Raw genomic sequence first — 17032 nt, 5'->3', positions numbered from 1 at the left:
GCAAGAGAAGAAGTACTGAATCACTTCCTTTACTGTAGAGAGTAAAGTAACGTTGTTTCTTAAGTTCTGTTGAAAGACTTAATGATGGAATCTGCCAGCAATATGTTGAAGCGTAAGGGTCTTTTGTTGAAATTCATGATTTGGTGAACCAATTCGATTCTGATGTCTTTTTGCACTTTCCCTACCACCCTTTGGCCCATTACTCACAACTTACACCAGTCTGAGAGGTGGTATCGCATTGCTTATTTAAAAATGTATTGATGATAACAAAAATGTAAACAAATTGGTGACCTTGCAGCTGACTATTATAAAAATGTGACCCTATGCTTTTCTCTAGCGCACACAGTAACAGACATTTTTTTACCGCTACGATATGAAAAACTCAATAAAGTTGTCTGCTGAAAAGGAAAGCCGCACAAAGACTACAGCTTCCACCAAATTGTATCAGATTATTGAAGGGAGAAGGATTCCTGACTGGAAGAAGTTTTTTTCTGTTCTGTTAAAAAAAATCAACAGGCTCTCCATAATTTCTTTGGTAGATTTTCTTCTTCAAAACTATGACAAATCTCTTTCTACCTTATAGCGGGTTTTACTTAGCCGGAACTTTTGTAAATCAGAAATTGTAGAAGTTATTTCAGACAATAATGTTAATTGTAAATGACTGTCGTAACTTGGTTAGCACTCAACAAGGGCCAATACTCTTATGATAATTATTGCCTTGTACTTTGACATGAAGTTAACAGAAATGGGAAAGAGTGACAGAATAATCATACGGACCTCTGATACGGGTGTGACTGTTCTGTGTGTTCACTACTACAAACAGATGACACATGCACTCGAGTTGTAGGTGCAGATGGGGAACATTAGCAGTATAAAAAATAGTTAGATTTTTTCCCATTCACCAACTACAGGCTTGCTTTTCCCCAACTGTAAAATCTAGAAATTGACAATGAGGGTCGGTTGAAAACAAAAATTTACGACAAAAGAGATGATTTCAGATTTCCAAGTGAACTTTCCATTTCTAAGTAGTAACATTCCAGCAGCACCTGCATACGGGGTATATATCTCCCAATTGATATGATATTCCCGTGCTTGCATTCCTATCATGATTTTCATGATAAACTATCCCATCCCTAGATTTTCCATCATCTATCATGGAAAACTTCATGGAATTCCATGGAATATTTTTCCATGGAATTCCATGGAGTATTGGAACCTGTTTTCCATGGAAATCCATGGAAAATAAAAAGAGAAAAAAAAGAAAATAATAATATTTCCATCTGAAACATTTTCCATGGAATTCCATGGAAATATTTTCCATGATGTTTTTCCATGGAATTCCATGGAAATATATTCCATAGAGTGTCTTTTTCCATGGAATTCCATGGAAATATTTCCATCATTTTCATTTAAAACGGATTGCTCAAATTAACCTTTTGGCAATATACCCTGTTTAACTGTACCTGTAATAATGAGGGTATAAAAACTAGGTGCCATGCTTTTTTCTGTTTGATAAGGTCTTTTGAGTCTTGCACTGGTCAGTAATAAGCAATAAAACTCAACCATCATTTTAACCTTTAATTCAAATTCATTTGATGTATTATAATAAATACAATAAACAAGCAAAAATTTTCAAAATTGGTATAAGTTTGCACTGTCTTTATAACAAGAAATTAAGGTTATAAATGTCACTTTTTTCAACACAAGGCTTCAGTAGATCCATCTTGTAGAACAGCATTAACCATTGTATTTGGAGTTTCATTTCTTCCTCATGATACCTAAAAATAATTTTACTGTTATAAATAAAGAGATATTCTTTAAATATGTCCTTAACACAATACTGGTTAACAACTTTAGTCTTTGTCCTAAATATTTTTTTCTTCATAATTTTTGTATATAAATGTCTTCATTGGTATTGTCCATATCTTTAGAACTTAGTTTCGATCTGCAGTTTGCTGTAATTTTTTTTAGATACACTTTTTTTTACTTTTATGGATCTATTTCTCATTGGCAACCAATTTCAACAGATCTTAAATTTTATAAACAAATTACTTCATTAGTGGATCGTTAGTTATTATGATACACTATATACAGTTGTCTTAATACCCAATCATTATAATTATAAGTGAAAAATCTACTATAGGTGTTTTCATTATGTTATTATGTTGAACTAAAGGAGCTTGCACATATTCAAAATGGTAGAATCTAATTCAGTGTACTTACCAAAAAATATGCTCCTAAATCCAACAGTCAATGCAAGTCATCAGAGAATAAATCTGCACTATTCGATGTCAAGAACTATTTGGAACTATTTAATCTATGTCCAATATAAATTTGAATTTTGTTCAGGAGAGAAGACATCTTTGTTTGTTGCCTGCATATCCATTGCCAGTTCAAACTTTCAATGTGTTGGGGGTTGTATGAGGAGTTATCTGATTTCTTTTAAAAGAGTCCCAATTGAATACTGTTATTTACCTATATCTTGAATATTTTAGATATATTTTAATAAAAGATTATCCATTTATTGTCTATTTACCATTTTTATGTTTTAAGTAATAATTATTGCACAAAAATGTATAAATCCATGTGCTACCCTGCATTTGGCCTCACACTGTATGGTCATACCATTTCCTGTTTTCTACACAAAGACTTATGAAAAACAGATGGCATTTCTTTCACTGGCTCACATGTCTAATTGATGATAAAGAATTAATGTATGTAATTTGTGTGTACATTTTTTCCATGACTTTCCATCTCAAAAGTATTCTAAGTTAAGATTCTATAATTTTTCCATGTTAAAAATATTCTAAGTCAAGATTCCATCCTCTTTTCCATCTCAAAAATATTCTAAGTCCACTTTCCATCCTCTTTTCCATCTACAAAGTTTTATTAGTCTACTTTCCATCCCATTTTCCATCCAAAAAGTATTTTTTCCATGGAATTCCATGGAAAGTTTTCCATCTTATCATGGAAAATGATGGAATAAGTAACACATATATGTTTTCCATCTATGATGGAATATTTTTCCATGAAATTCCATGGAAATCCATGGAAAAAAACGAAATTTCCATCATTTTCCATCATTTTATCATGGAAAAAGTTCAATTGCATGGAAAATCTAGGGATGGGATTAAACCAAGAGTTCCAAATAGTTAAGTTGAAATCATTCCTTCGTAAATTTTACAGACGCCATCACGAGTTGGTTGACCGTTATGGAATAACCGTTTCACAAATGATATCGGATATGTTCCTGCATCGTAAATACAATCCTCTTCCCTTTCATAAATGTGACCTACCGAATTAAACTATTTACCGGATTTGTATTAATATAAGCAACACGACGGGTGCCACATGTAAAACAGGACCTGCTTACCCTTCCAAAGCACCTGAGATCACCCCCAGTTTTTGGTGGGGTTAGTGTTGCTTATTCTTTAGTTTTCTATGTTTTGTCATGTGTTCTATTGTTTGTCTGTTTGTCTTCTTTCGCTTTTAGCAAGAAGTTGACAGTTTATTTTCGATTTATGAGTTTGACTGTCCCTCTGGTATCTTTCGTCCCTCTTTTACATATTGAGAACAACATTTATCATTTATTGCTGAGGTTGGATGTCACCCGGCAAGGTAACTACTGTAACTTTAACGGAATTTGTATTGATCTTTTATAATTGAACAAGTGTTTGAAAAACGCCAATTTTCAGAATTAATCAATTACTAAGTAATAAGTTCCCTTTTTTTACATTTTCAAGATAATTCAAAATCAATTGATTTAAAATTTAACACAAAATGCTGCTGATATCTTTCAAATTTGAAAATATAGAAAGAAAAAAAGAAAACAATATGTTGATCTTTGACCTTAATTTATGCAAAATTGTTACCACATTTCTTTTTGACGACATTGATATTCAAAAAGTACTCATTTTTTCGAATCCAATGATATATAATATAGCCATATAGTATGTTTGACGATTAAAGGAGTAGGTCCGGTAAGACCCCTTTTTGGCCCCAAAATATAACAGTTTTACAAAATTATTAAAATGTAAACTTTTAGTTATTTATTGGACAGTTGAATGCTTCTGCTACATAAATGTGGGCTGTTTTTGACAATACAATGCACATATATTGGGTTGTAGCACCATTAAGTTATGCTAAATTACTGAAATCTTCAAAATTCTATCATTTTAGTTAAATTTTAGACGGTTTCCTTGTAAAACGAAAGTGGCCGCATTCGTGTTCATCCTTAATATTGAAATGTAAGTTGTATTTTATGATAATACATAACATATATAAAGGTTGTGGATGAACACGGATGCGGCCACTTTCATTTTTGACAAAAACCATCTGAAAAGTGACGTTTTTTGGCATATTTGAGAGATTTTTCATATTTGAGCTTGAATCGGATCGTTTTTATACGACCGCAAATTTTGAAAAAATTTTCGTCGTATATTGCTATCACGTTGGCGTCGGCGTCGGCGTCGTCGTCGTCGTCCGGCGTCCGAATACTTTTAGTTTTCGCACTCTAACTTTAGTAAAAGTGAATGGAAATCTATGAAATTTTAACACAAGGTTTATGACCACAAAAGGAAGGTTGGTATTGATTTTGGGAGTTTTGGTCCCAACATTTTAGGAATTAGGGGCCAAAAAGGGCCCAAATAAGCATTTTCTTGGTTTTCGCACTATAACTTTAGTTTAAGTTAATAGAAATATATGAAATTTTGACACAAGGTTTATGACCACAAAAGAACGGTTGGGATTGATTTTGGGAGTTTTGGTCTCAACAGTTTAGGAATTAGGGGCCAAAAAAGGGCCCAAATAAGCATTATTCTTGGTTTTCGCACAATAACATTAGTTTAAGTAAATAGAAATCAATGAAATTTAAACACAATGTTAATGACCATAAAAGAAAGGTTGGGTTTGATTTTGGGAGTTTTGGTCCCAACATAATAAGGGGCCCAAAGGGTCCAAAATTAAACTTTTGTTTGATTTCATCAAAATTGAATAATTGGGGTTCTTTGATATGCTGAATCTAACTGTCATGACTGTGTATGTAGATTCTTAACTTTTGGTCCCGTTTTCAAATTGGTCTACATTAAGGTCCAAAGGGTCCAAAATTAAACTTAGTTTGATTTTGAAAAAAAATGAATCAGTTAGGTTCTTTGATATGCTGAATCTAAAAATGTACTTAGATTCTTGATTATTGGCCCAGTTTTCAAGTTGGTCCAAATCGGGGTCCAAAATTAAACTTTGTTTGATTTCATCAAAAATTGAATAAATGGGGTTCTTTGATATACCAAATCTAACTGTGTATGTAGATTCTTCATTTTTGGTCCTGTTTTCAAATTGGTCTACACTAAAGTCCAAAGGGTCCAAAATTAAACTTAGTCTGATTTTAACAAAAATTGAAATCTTGAAGTTCTTTGATATGCTGAATCCAAAAATGTACTTAGATTTTTTATTATGGGCCCAGTTTTCAAGTTGGTCCAAATCAGGATCTAAAATTATTATATTAAGTATTGTGCAATAGCAATTAAGTCTTTTCAATTGCACAGTATTGCGCAATGGCAAGAAATATCTAATTGCACAATATTGTGAAATATCAAATTTTTTTAGCTCACCTGGCCTAAAAGGCCATGTGAGCTTTTCTCATCACTTGGCGTCCGTCGTCGTCGTCGTCGTCGACGTCGTCGTCGTCGACGTCGTCGTCGTCGTTAACAATTTTTCAAACATCTTCTCCTCTGAAACTACTGAATGGATTTGAATGAAACTTAACATGATTGTTCCTTAGTATATCCTGCACAAAATGTGCGCTTCGATTTTTGATCCGTCAAAAAACATGGCCGCCGTTACTTAAAATAGAACATAGGGGTCAAATGCAGTTTTATGCTTATATCTCAAAAACGAAAGCATTTAGAGCAAATCTGACATGGGGTAAAAATGTTCATTAGGTCAAGATCTATCAGCCCTGAAATTTTCAGATGAATCAAACAAACCATTGTTGGGTTGCTGCCACTTAATTGGTAATTTTAAGGAAATTTTGCAGTTTTTGGTCATTATCTTGAATATTATTATAGATAAAGATAAACTGTAAACAGCAAAAAAGATCAGCAAAGTAAGATCTACAAATAAGTTAATATGACCAAAATTGTCAATTGACCCCTTAAGGGGTTATTGTCCTTTAATGACAATTTTTCACAATTTGTTCATCATATTTGCTAACTTTAAAAAATCTTCTCCTCTGAAACTACTGAATGGATTTGGTTAAAACTTAGCATGATTGTTCCTTAGATTATCCTGCACAAAGTGTGTGCTTTGATTTTTGATCCGTCAAAAAACATGGCCGCTGTTACTTAAAATAGAACATAGGGGTCAAATGCAGTTTTTGGCTTATATCTCAAAAACGAAAGCATTTAGAGCAAATCTGACATGGAGTAAAAATGTTCATTAGGTCAAGATCTATCAGCCCAGAAATTTTCAGATGAATCAAACAAACCATTGTTGGGTTGCTGCCACTTAATTGGTAATTTTAAGGAAATTTTGCAGTTTTTGGTCATTATCTTGAATATTATTATAGATAAAGATAAACTGTAAACAGCAAAAAAGATCAGCAAAGTAAGATCTACAAATAAGTTAATTTGACCAAAATTGTCAATTGACCCCTTAAGGGGTTATTGTCCTTTAATGACAATTTTTCACAATTTGTTCATCATATTTGCTAACTTTAAAAAATCTTCTCCTCTAAAACTACTGAATGGATTTGGTTAAAACTTAGCATGGTTGTTCCTTAGATTATCCTGCACAAAGTGTGTGCTTTGATTTTTGATCCGTCAAAAAACATGGCCACCGTTACTTAAAATAGAACATAGGGGTCAAATGCAGTTTTTGGCTTATATCTCAAAAACGAAAGCATTAAGAGCAAATCTGACATGGAGTAAAAATGTTCATTAGGTCAATATCTATCAGCCCTGAAATTTTCAGATGAATCAAACATCCAATTGTTGGGTTGCTGCCACTTAATTGGTAATTTTAAGGAAATTTTGCAGTTTTTGGTCATTATCTTGAATATTATTATAGATAAAGATAAACTGTAAACAGCAAATATGATCAGCAAAGTAAGATCTACAAATAAGTCAATTTGACCAAAATTGTCAATTGACCTCTTTAGGAGTTATTGCCCTTTAAAGACTTTTTTCACAATTTGTTCACCATGTTGACTTACTTTAAAAAATCTTCTCTTATGAAACTGCTGTATCAATTTCAGCCAAACTTAGGCTAAATGAGTTTCAGAGTTTCAGAGTATCTAGTATAAATTTTATATTTCATTTCCTTGTATGTCAAGAAACATAGCTCCTATGGCTAAAATAGAACATAGGAGAAAATGATTTTTTTTTGCTTTTGAAGAAAATAGGACGATTCAAAGAACATTTAAATAAATTGAAAAGCCAAAATAATCATTGATGAGAGATTAAACCAAAAAAATTCAGGTGAGCGATTCAGGCTCTTGAGAGCCTCTTGTTTTAATAAGAGTTATCTTTCTTTGTCCAGAATAGTAAGCAAGAAATATCTAATTGCAAAATATTGTGCAATAGCAAGATTTTTTTTAATTGGAGTTATCTTTCTTTGTCCAGAATCAACTTAAATCTTTGTTATATACAATATACAATGTATATTCACTTTTTACTACCAACTGATAAATTAAAATAATCTTTACCATTCAGTGATAACAAGCAGTTTTTTTACATCTTAATATTTTATGATGTATTTAAATGAGTAGTTATTGTTGCAAACTCCATTAGAAATTTTAATTGAGATTAGTTTTGGAATAAGGGAAAGGGGGATGTGATTAAAAAAATTGGGTTCAATTTTTCTCATTTGAAATTTCATAAATAAAAAAGAAAATTTCTTCAAACATTTTTTTGAGAGGATTAATATTCAACAGCATAGTGAATTGCTCTAAGAGAAACAAAAATTTTAAGTTCATTAGAACACATTCATTCTGTGTCAGAAACCTATGCTGTGTCAACTATTTAATCACAATCCAAATTTAGAGCTGAATCCAGCTTGAATGTTGTGTCCATACTTGCCCTAACCGTTCAGGGTTCAACCTCTGCGGTCGTATAAAGCTACGCCCTGCATCTGGTTAATGACTAAATCAGTTAAAATCTTTCACTTATACTAATTAAATCAAGTGAAATAGACACTTAAGTCTTTAAAAAGTGGTCAAAATCATTCGTCAGATGAAACTGAAATTTGAGGCCAAAATGAGTCCTTATCGGACCTATTCCTTTTAAAAATATTGGGTCTGGTCACCGTACTATAAACTGAAATTGTATTTGTTATAAATTTTATTTCTTTAAAAATCGAATTCATTTGAATATCAATGAAGATAATCATTATTAATGAGATATTATTGCATCAAGTTTAAGTTTTCTGAAGACTGTTAATGTTTAAGTCATGGTTCTGGAGGCTTCTTCACAGTATGTAAACAAAAACAAAATGGCGTCCATAACATTTGCACATGTTACAAATTTATATCTGACAAAAGTCAGGTTTCTGCTGTCAAAAGGGATTCACATTTATATTGCAATAAATTATTCAGAAGGAGGTACAATCCGGTTACATTATATTTTTATTTTAAAACTTGTACAAAATCAGTTCAAATTCTGGGAATCCCGGATGACGTAGTCGATCTGATTGGCTTAGATAGAATAGTGATGAGGGGATTTTCGATTTTCTATTTTGGATACGCCAAGAATTTTTTGTTACTAGTCCGTCGAGCATATTGGGTTACAAGTTTTGGTTGCCCGAGGCCTAAATGATGTAGTCCTGGGCGTCGGGCTAGTGGATTTTTTAACCCCTGCTGTACATGTCTGCCTGGAATGGTTCATCTGACCTTGACCTCATTTTCATGGTTCATTGGTCTTTGTTTAGCTATCTTGGTTAATGTTAAGCTTATGTGACAGTTGTAATCAAGCTTTATACCTAGGACTATCAACATAGTATCAATGATTAGTAAAGAAGGCGAGACATTTCAGTGTGTGCACTCTTGTGGTAATTATCTTGAATATTGTTATAGATAGAGATAATCTGAAAACAGCAATAATGTTCAGCAAAGTAAGATCTACAAATAAGTCAGCATGACCAAAATAGTCAGTTGACCCCTTAAGGAGTAATTACCCTTTATAGTCAATTTTTAACATTTTTTTGTAAATTTTTGTAATCTTTTACAAGGTCACTGTCACTAAACCAAGTTCATTATAGATAGAGATAATTGTAAGCTGCAAGATCGTTCAGTAAAGTAGGATCTACAAACACATCACCAACACCAAAACACAATTTTGTCATGAATTCATCTGTGTCCGTTGTTTAATACGCACATAGACCAAGGTGAGCGACACAGGCTCTTTAGAGCCTCTAGTTTAGAGGAGTACGTACATCTAACAAAAGAAAAAGTATCACAACAAGAATTTATTTACATGTGAATCTATCATTAAATCAAATCATTCTGAAAAATCCAACCCATGAGCACATTTTCTGAAAATAAGAGACAATTTGCCTTAAAAAGAGGAGCTATTTGATTGACATATTTAAATCATGAAATGTACAGTTAAGTTTAACCTTTGACATGTGTCATTCCAATTAATATACAAATCATATATAGCCATGCCTTATACTCATCTTATTTAATCCAATTATTAAAGCTATGTTTTCATAAATTAAATATGTTAATTCTTATAATCTTATATTCTTATACCGCCCTTGAACACCCTATATCTGACTCTATACTCCTACGTGCTAATCAGAAAATTGGCAAATTTAATATTACATTTAAAAAAATCAAAATTTTAAAAAGTCTTTGGTTTGACTTGAACAGAAATTAAAAGATCTTCCAAACGCGAGACTAGCAGCTACTTTTGTAAAATCTAAATAATGTGATTTCATTTTAACAGCTCATGTACGTAAACATTTTGCTTTTTAGCTCACCTGGCCCAAAGGGCCAAGTGAGCTTTTCCCATCACTTGGCGTCCGTCATCCATCGATAGCTTTTACAAAAATGTTCTCCTCTGAAACTACTGGATCAAATTAAACCAAACTTGGCCACAATCATCATTGGGGTATCTAGTTTAAAAAATGTGTGGCGTGACCTGGCCAACCAACCAAGATGGTCGCCATGGCTAAAAATAGAACATAGGGGTAAAATGCAGTTTTTGGCTTATAACTCAGAAACCAAAGCATATTCCCCTGATGACAAAATGGAGGTCAAGTTCAATAATGACGATTTTGACTTTTACCGTTCAGGAGTTATGGTTCTTGAAAGATTGAAAATGGTGTTTCCAGTCGTGTCCGTGCATTTTCTCATGAACCATTCAACCAAAGCTTTTCAAATTTTAATATGTTGTTACTGATGACAAAATAGAGGTCAAGTTCAATAATGATGATTTTGACATAAAATGGTGTTTCCAGTCGTGTCCATGCATTTACCCATGAACTATTCTACTAAAGCTTCCCAAATTTTAATATGTTGTTACTGATGACAAAATGGAGGTCAAGTTCAATAATGACGATTTTGACTTTTACCGTTCAGGAGTTATGGTTCTTGAAAGATTGAAAAATGGTGTTTCCAGTCGTGTACGTGCATTTTCTGATGAACCATTCAACCAAAGCTTTTCAAATTTTAATATGTTGTTACTGATGACAAAATAGAGGTCAAGTTCAATAATGACGATTTTGACTTTTACTGTTCAGGAGTTATGGTTCTTGAAAGATCGTAAAATGGTGTTTCTAAGTTGATTCACATTGTTGCATTTACTCACGAACCATTAAATCTTAGCTTTTCAAATTTTAATATGTTGATACTTATGACAAAATGGAGGTCAATTTTGATATTGACGATTTTCACTTTCACCAATCATCAGTAATGGTTCTTGTGATATTGCCAGGACACAAATAAATGTTAATAAATCCGGTTTGCTGTCGTTGTGACTCTTCTCCTCTGAAACTACTGGGCCAAATTTAACCAAACTTAGCCACAATCATCATTTGTGTATCTAGTTTTAAAAATGTGTGGCGTGACCCTGCCAACCAACCAAGATGGACGCCATGGCTAAAAATAGAACATAGGGGCGAAATGAAGATTTTTGCTTGTATCACTGAAACCAAAGCATTTAGAGCAAATCTGACAGTGGATAAATTGTTTATCAGGTCAAGATCTATCTGCCCTGAAATTTTCAGACAAAACAGACAACCTGTTGTTGGGTTGCTGCCCCAGAATTATTAATTTTAAGGAAATTTTGCAGTTTTTGGTTATTATCTTGAATATTATAACAGATAGAGATAAACTGTAAACAGCAATAATGTTCAGCAAAGTAAGATCTACAAATAAGTCAACATGACCAAAATTGTCAGTTTACCCCTTAAGGAGTTATTGCCCTTTATAGTCATTTTTTTACAATTTTCATAAATTTTTTTTAGTTTTGTAAATTTTTATGCCCCACCTACGATAGTAGAGGGGCATTATGTTTTCTGGTCTGTGCGTCCGTCCGTCCGTCCATCCTTCTGTCTGTCTGTTCGTTCGTTCAGGTTAAAGTTTTTGGTCAAGGTAGTTTTTGATGAAGTTGAAGTCCAATCTGAATCAACTTCAAACTTAGTACACATGTTCCCTATGATATGATCTCTCTAATTTAATTGCAAAATTAGAGTTTTGACCCCAATTTCACAGTCTACTGAACATAGAAAATGATAATGCGAGTGGGGCATCCATGTACTATGGACACATTCTTGTTAGAATATATTTTCCACTGTAATTACGATTACTGGGCCAAGTTCATTATAGATAGAGATAATTGTAGCAACAAGAATGTACAGTAGAGTAAGATCTACAAACACATCACAATCACCAAAACACAATTTCGTCATAGAATTTATCTGTGTCCATTGTTTAATATGCACCAAGGTGAGCGACACAGGCTCTTGAGAACCTCTAGTTGTCCTTTATGGTCAATTTTTAACAATTTTCATAAAATTTGGAAATTTTTATTAACATTTTCCACTGAACTACTGGGCGAAGTTCATTATAGATAGAGCTAGACTGTTTACCAAAGTAAGATGTACAAACACATCACCATCACCAAAACACAATTTTGTCATGAATCCATCTGCTTCCTTTGTTTAATATTCACATAGACCAAGGTGAGCGACACAGGCTCTTTAGAGCCTCTAGTTATTCAATGTGACAGGTAGACCATCACACTTCAGCGTAACAACCGTTGCACTTCAGTGTAGATATCAACAAGTTAACGTCACAATGTAACCATCACACTTTAGCCTGTTAACCATCGCACTTCAGCACGAACCATCTAACTTTAGCGTGACCATCATAGTTCAGAGTACCATCGCGGTTCCGAGTCCTACATATATAATAATGATACATGTATCAGATTAAGTGATGTGAATGATAATTTAATACATTGTTTACATAATCACTGTCAATAGTTGTTATATTCATTAAAACTTTTTTTCATTTTTAGGTTCCAAGTGTTAATGCTAACAAAACATTATATTTGAAATATGATGAAACAAAGCTGGACAATAGTGTTGAGGTAGATGGTATGTAGTTTTGCAGTTTTCATCAAAAAAATTTCCCTTTTCTTAGTTAAAAAAAAACATTGCCATGCATGCATGATATTTGAGACTAGATTTATAGGTTAAATTTACTTTTGGTCGGGAGGAATGAAGTGAAAAGCAGGGTAACTATAATACTTTTAGGTAGAACTTTTATTAAGAAGGGTTTAATTTTTTTTTCTTATTTTACAATTAAGACAAAATTGTGAAAATGTTCCCTAACATATATATTGATATATATATACAGAAACCTTTGATTTGTTTACTGACCGGTTAACAGAGACACCAATTAATGAAACCATGCTGATTAAGCAGGTCAAAGTACTTCATATTAAACAGAATGTTCAAATTCAGAATGGCCAGAGTACAAAACTTCAAGCAACATTTCCATCATGATTATCATACTCAGACTATGAAATAATAATTCTGTACTCATAGTACTCACTTAAGTTTTATGACAAAGAGAACAGATTTGCACATTGAACAAAAAGAAAATTCACAGTACCTTTTACTCTACTGATGTCCCATTTATTATACCCCATTTATGGGCATTATGTTTTCTGTTCCGTGCGTCCATCCGTCCGTTCGTCTGTTCCTTCATCTGTCCCTTCGTCTGTTTGTCTGTCCGTTTGTCTGTCAGTCCCGCTTCAGGTTGAAGTTTTTGGTCGAGGTAGTTTTTAATGAAGTTGAAGTCCAATCAACTTGAAACTTAATACACATGTTCCCTATGATATGATTTTTATACGACCGCAAAATTTGAAAAATTTTTCGTCGTATATTGCTATCACGTTGGCGTCGTCGTCGTCGTCGTCGTCGTCGTCGTCGTCCGAATACTTTTAGTTTTCGCACTCTAACTTTAGTAAAAGTGAATAGAAATCTATGAAATTTTAACATAAGGTTTATGACCACAAAAGGAAGGTTGGGATTGATTTTGGGAGTTTTGGTCCCAACATTTTAGGAATAAGGGGCCAAAAAGGGCCCAAATAAGCATTTTCTTGGTTTTCGCACTATAACTTTAGTTTAAGTTAATAGAAATCTATGAAATTTTGACACAAGGTTTATGACCACAAAAGAAAGGTTGGGATTGATTTTGGGAGTTTTGGTTCCAACAGTTTAGGAATTAGGGGCAAAAAAAGAGCCCAAATAAGCATTATTCTTGGTTTTCGCACAATAACTTTAGTTGAAGTAAATAGAAATCTATGAAATTTAAACACAAGGTTTATGACCATAAAAGGAAGGTTGGTATTGATTTTGGGAGTTTTGGTCCCAACAGTTTAGGAATAAAGGGCCCAAAGGGTCCAAATTAAACTTTGTTTGATTTCATCAAAAATTGAATAATTGGGGTTCTTTGATATGCCGAATCTAACTGTGTATGCAGATTCTTAATTTTTGGTCCCGTTTTCAAATTGGTCTACATTAAGGTCCAAAGGGTCCAAAATTAAACTTAGTTTGATTTTAACAAAAATTGAATCCTGGGGGTTGTTTGATATGCTGAATTTAGAAATGTACTTAGATTTTTAATTATTGGCCTAGTTTTCAAGTTGGTCCAAATGGGGGTCCAAAATTAAACTTTGTTCATCAAAAATTGAATTATGGGTTCTTTGATATGCCAAATCTAACTGTGTATGTAGATTCTTAATTTTTGGTCCAGTTTTCAAATGGTCTACATTAAGGTCCAAAGGGTCAAAAATTAAACTAAGTTTGATTTTAACAAAAATTAAATTCTTGGGCTTATTTGATATGCTTTATCTAAATATGTACTTTGATTTTTGATTATGGGCCCAGTTTTCAAGTTGGTCCAAATCAGGATTCCATATCAAGTATTGTGCAATAGCAAGAAATTTTCAATTGCACAGTATTGCATAATAGCAAGAAATATCTAATTGCACAATATTGTGCAATAGCAATTAATTTTCAATTGGAGTTATCTTTCTTTGTATAGAATTTTAGTTGATAATATATGTTGGAAATTTGCCAGACATGACTATGATGTCATTTTCTATTTTTATTTGCCAATAACTTTATGTAAATAACTTCATTGGAAATTTGCCATTATAAAATGTTGCTGATGAAGCTTTTTTTCCTTATCTTATCTAAAATGTTTTTAGATAATGTATGTTGGACATTTGCCAGACATATGACTATGATGTCATTTTCTATTTTTATTTGCCAATAACTTTATGTAAATAACTTCATTGGAAATTTGCCAATATAAAATGTTGCTGATGAATTTTTTTTTATTGTTTTATACAATAAACAATGTATATTCACTTTTACTACCAACCAATCTTTACCATTCAGTGATAACAAGCACTTTATTTTACATTTTAATATTTTATGATGTATTTAAAAGAGTAGTTATTGTTGCAAACTCCATTAGAAATTTGAATTGATATCAGTTTTGGAAAAAGGGAAACGGGGATGTGAAAAAAAAGGGGGGGGTTTAAATTTTTCTCATTTCAGATTTCATAAATAAAAAGAAAATTTCTTCAAACATTTTTTTGAGAGGATTAATATTCAACAGCATAGTGAATTGCTCAAAGGCAAAAAAAATATTTTAAGTTCATTAGACCACATTCATTCTGTGTCAGAAACCTATGCTGTGTCAACTATTTATTCTAATTTAATGCCAAAGTAGAGATTTTCTCCCATTTTCATGGTCCACTGAACATAGAAAATGATAGTGCGGATGGGGCATCCATGTACTGGGGACACATTCTTGTTAAAAATAAAGGAGTAGGTTCAGTAAGACCCCTTTTTGGCCCCAAAATATAGCAGTTTTACAAATTTGTTAAAATGTAAACCTTTAGTTATTTATTGGACAGTATAATGCTTCTGCTACATAAATATGGGCTGTTTTTGACAATACAATGCACATATATCCGGTACTAGCACTATTAAGTCATGCTAAATTACTGAAATCCTCATAATTCAAGCATTTTAGTTAAATTTTAGACGGTTTTCGTGTAAAACGAAAGTGGCCGCATTCGTGTTCATCCTTAATATTGAAATGTAAGTTGTATTTTATGATAATACATAACATATATAAAGGTTGAGGATGAACACGGATGCGGCCACTTTCATTTTTACCAAAAAACATCTGAAAAGTGACATTTTTCGGCATATTAGGTAGATTTTTCATATTTGAGCTTTAATCGGATCGTTTTTAATGACTAAATCTGTTAAAATCTTTCACATAAACTAATTAATTCAAATAAAATAGACACTTAAGTGTTTAAAAAGTGGTCAAAATCTTTCGTCAGATGAACCTGAAATTTGAGGCCAAAATCGGTCCTTACCGGACCTACTCCTTTGGCAAGTATAGAGCCAGTTATGAGTTGAAAAATGTGATGGCTTTTGGAAGCTAACTTCCTGTTTTTGTACACTTTGAATTACTCAGAATTATAATTAGGGTATGTTAATTGCCATGGCAAGAAATTTCTAAATATGTAAATATTGCTAAATCTGTCATTTCCCTGCTGTAACTTTTGTTTGCCTCAACCAAAAATGGTCAACTACATGAATCCTGCATCTTTATGTGGAAGTTGACTCTTGCATACAAGCAGGGCATCTAAGCTATAGCCCATAGGCGTATCCTCCATTTATTTTTACAAGATGAGGATTCAGCCTCAATGCAGCCTCTAGTAATTGTTACATAATGTCAAAACAATTTTAAAACTCCATATTTATATCTGGTTGCACAATGATATCAATGAATGTGTGAATATTTTTTTCCTGATGATAACATGGTGAAATGAGTGTATGTTGCACACTTAAAATATTTGTTAAGGTTCTACATGGATGTTATAACAAAGATGCTACATTATAAAATTTTATCATTGTAGTATATGACTGTAGGAATTATGGAGACTGTGTTAACTGTATGTATAGACAAAGCAAGGGGTATAGGTGTAGGTGGAAGGAAGAAGGAAGTAGTGGAAAAGGAGGAAAATGTCAGTATTGCAGTGGTCAAAGTGGGTGTCCTACCAGTCCATGTGAAGCAATTAATGTTGAACCCCTTAGTGTAAGTTATCATTTAATTCAATGATGAAAATAAGTATAAGGAAATGTAGTTTAAATGCAAACTCAACTTAACAAAGATCATTTAAGGAAATGTTAAAGAGCAAATTTCCTCTTCAAGGAGATGAATTGTATCACATTTACAACATTTCCACATGGTACCATGGAACAGAGCTGAAGGTATGGGACCAATAGGATATACCAATATCCTGACTACAGTCTCATTCTCACGAACATTAGTAAGAACTAAAGCAAGGCGAACTAGTTTTACTGGGTTTATGTGTGCCTTAACAAAGTCACCTCAAGTTGAGTTTTGAGGTCTTGGTCGTATCATCGAAAGTATTGAGAGATACCTCGACATAGGACTGTAGAAGACAGGGGTTTCTGACTCATTAGCACA

At 32.8% G+C, this 17032-nt stretch overlaps 1 protein-coding gene across 1 annotated transcript in view; it reads left to right on the top strand.

Moving 5' to 3' along the window:
- The window catches only part of LOC139514520 (plexin-A4-like), a 192242-nt gene that overhangs the window by 105218 nt on the left and 69992 nt on the right, over positions 1-17032 (top strand). The window contains exons 10-11 of the mRNA XM_071303881.1: positions 12519-12597; positions 16458-16636. Of these exons, the coding sequence (XP_071159982.1) occupies positions 12519-12597; positions 16458-16636 (258 nt within the window). The remainder of the gene's footprint in view (positions 1-12518; positions 12598-16457; positions 16637-17032) is intronic.

The sequence above is a fragment of the Mytilus edulis genome, chromosome 1, assembly GCF_963676685.1.
Source record: "Mytilus edulis chromosome 1, xbMytEdul2.2, whole genome shotgun sequence".
NCBI classification, from domain to species: Eukaryota; Metazoa; Mollusca; class Bivalvia; order Mytilida; family Mytilidae; genus Mytilus; species Mytilus edulis.
Note: the sequence above shows the minus strand (reverse complement) of the source record. Positions and strands in the feature narration are given on the sequence as shown.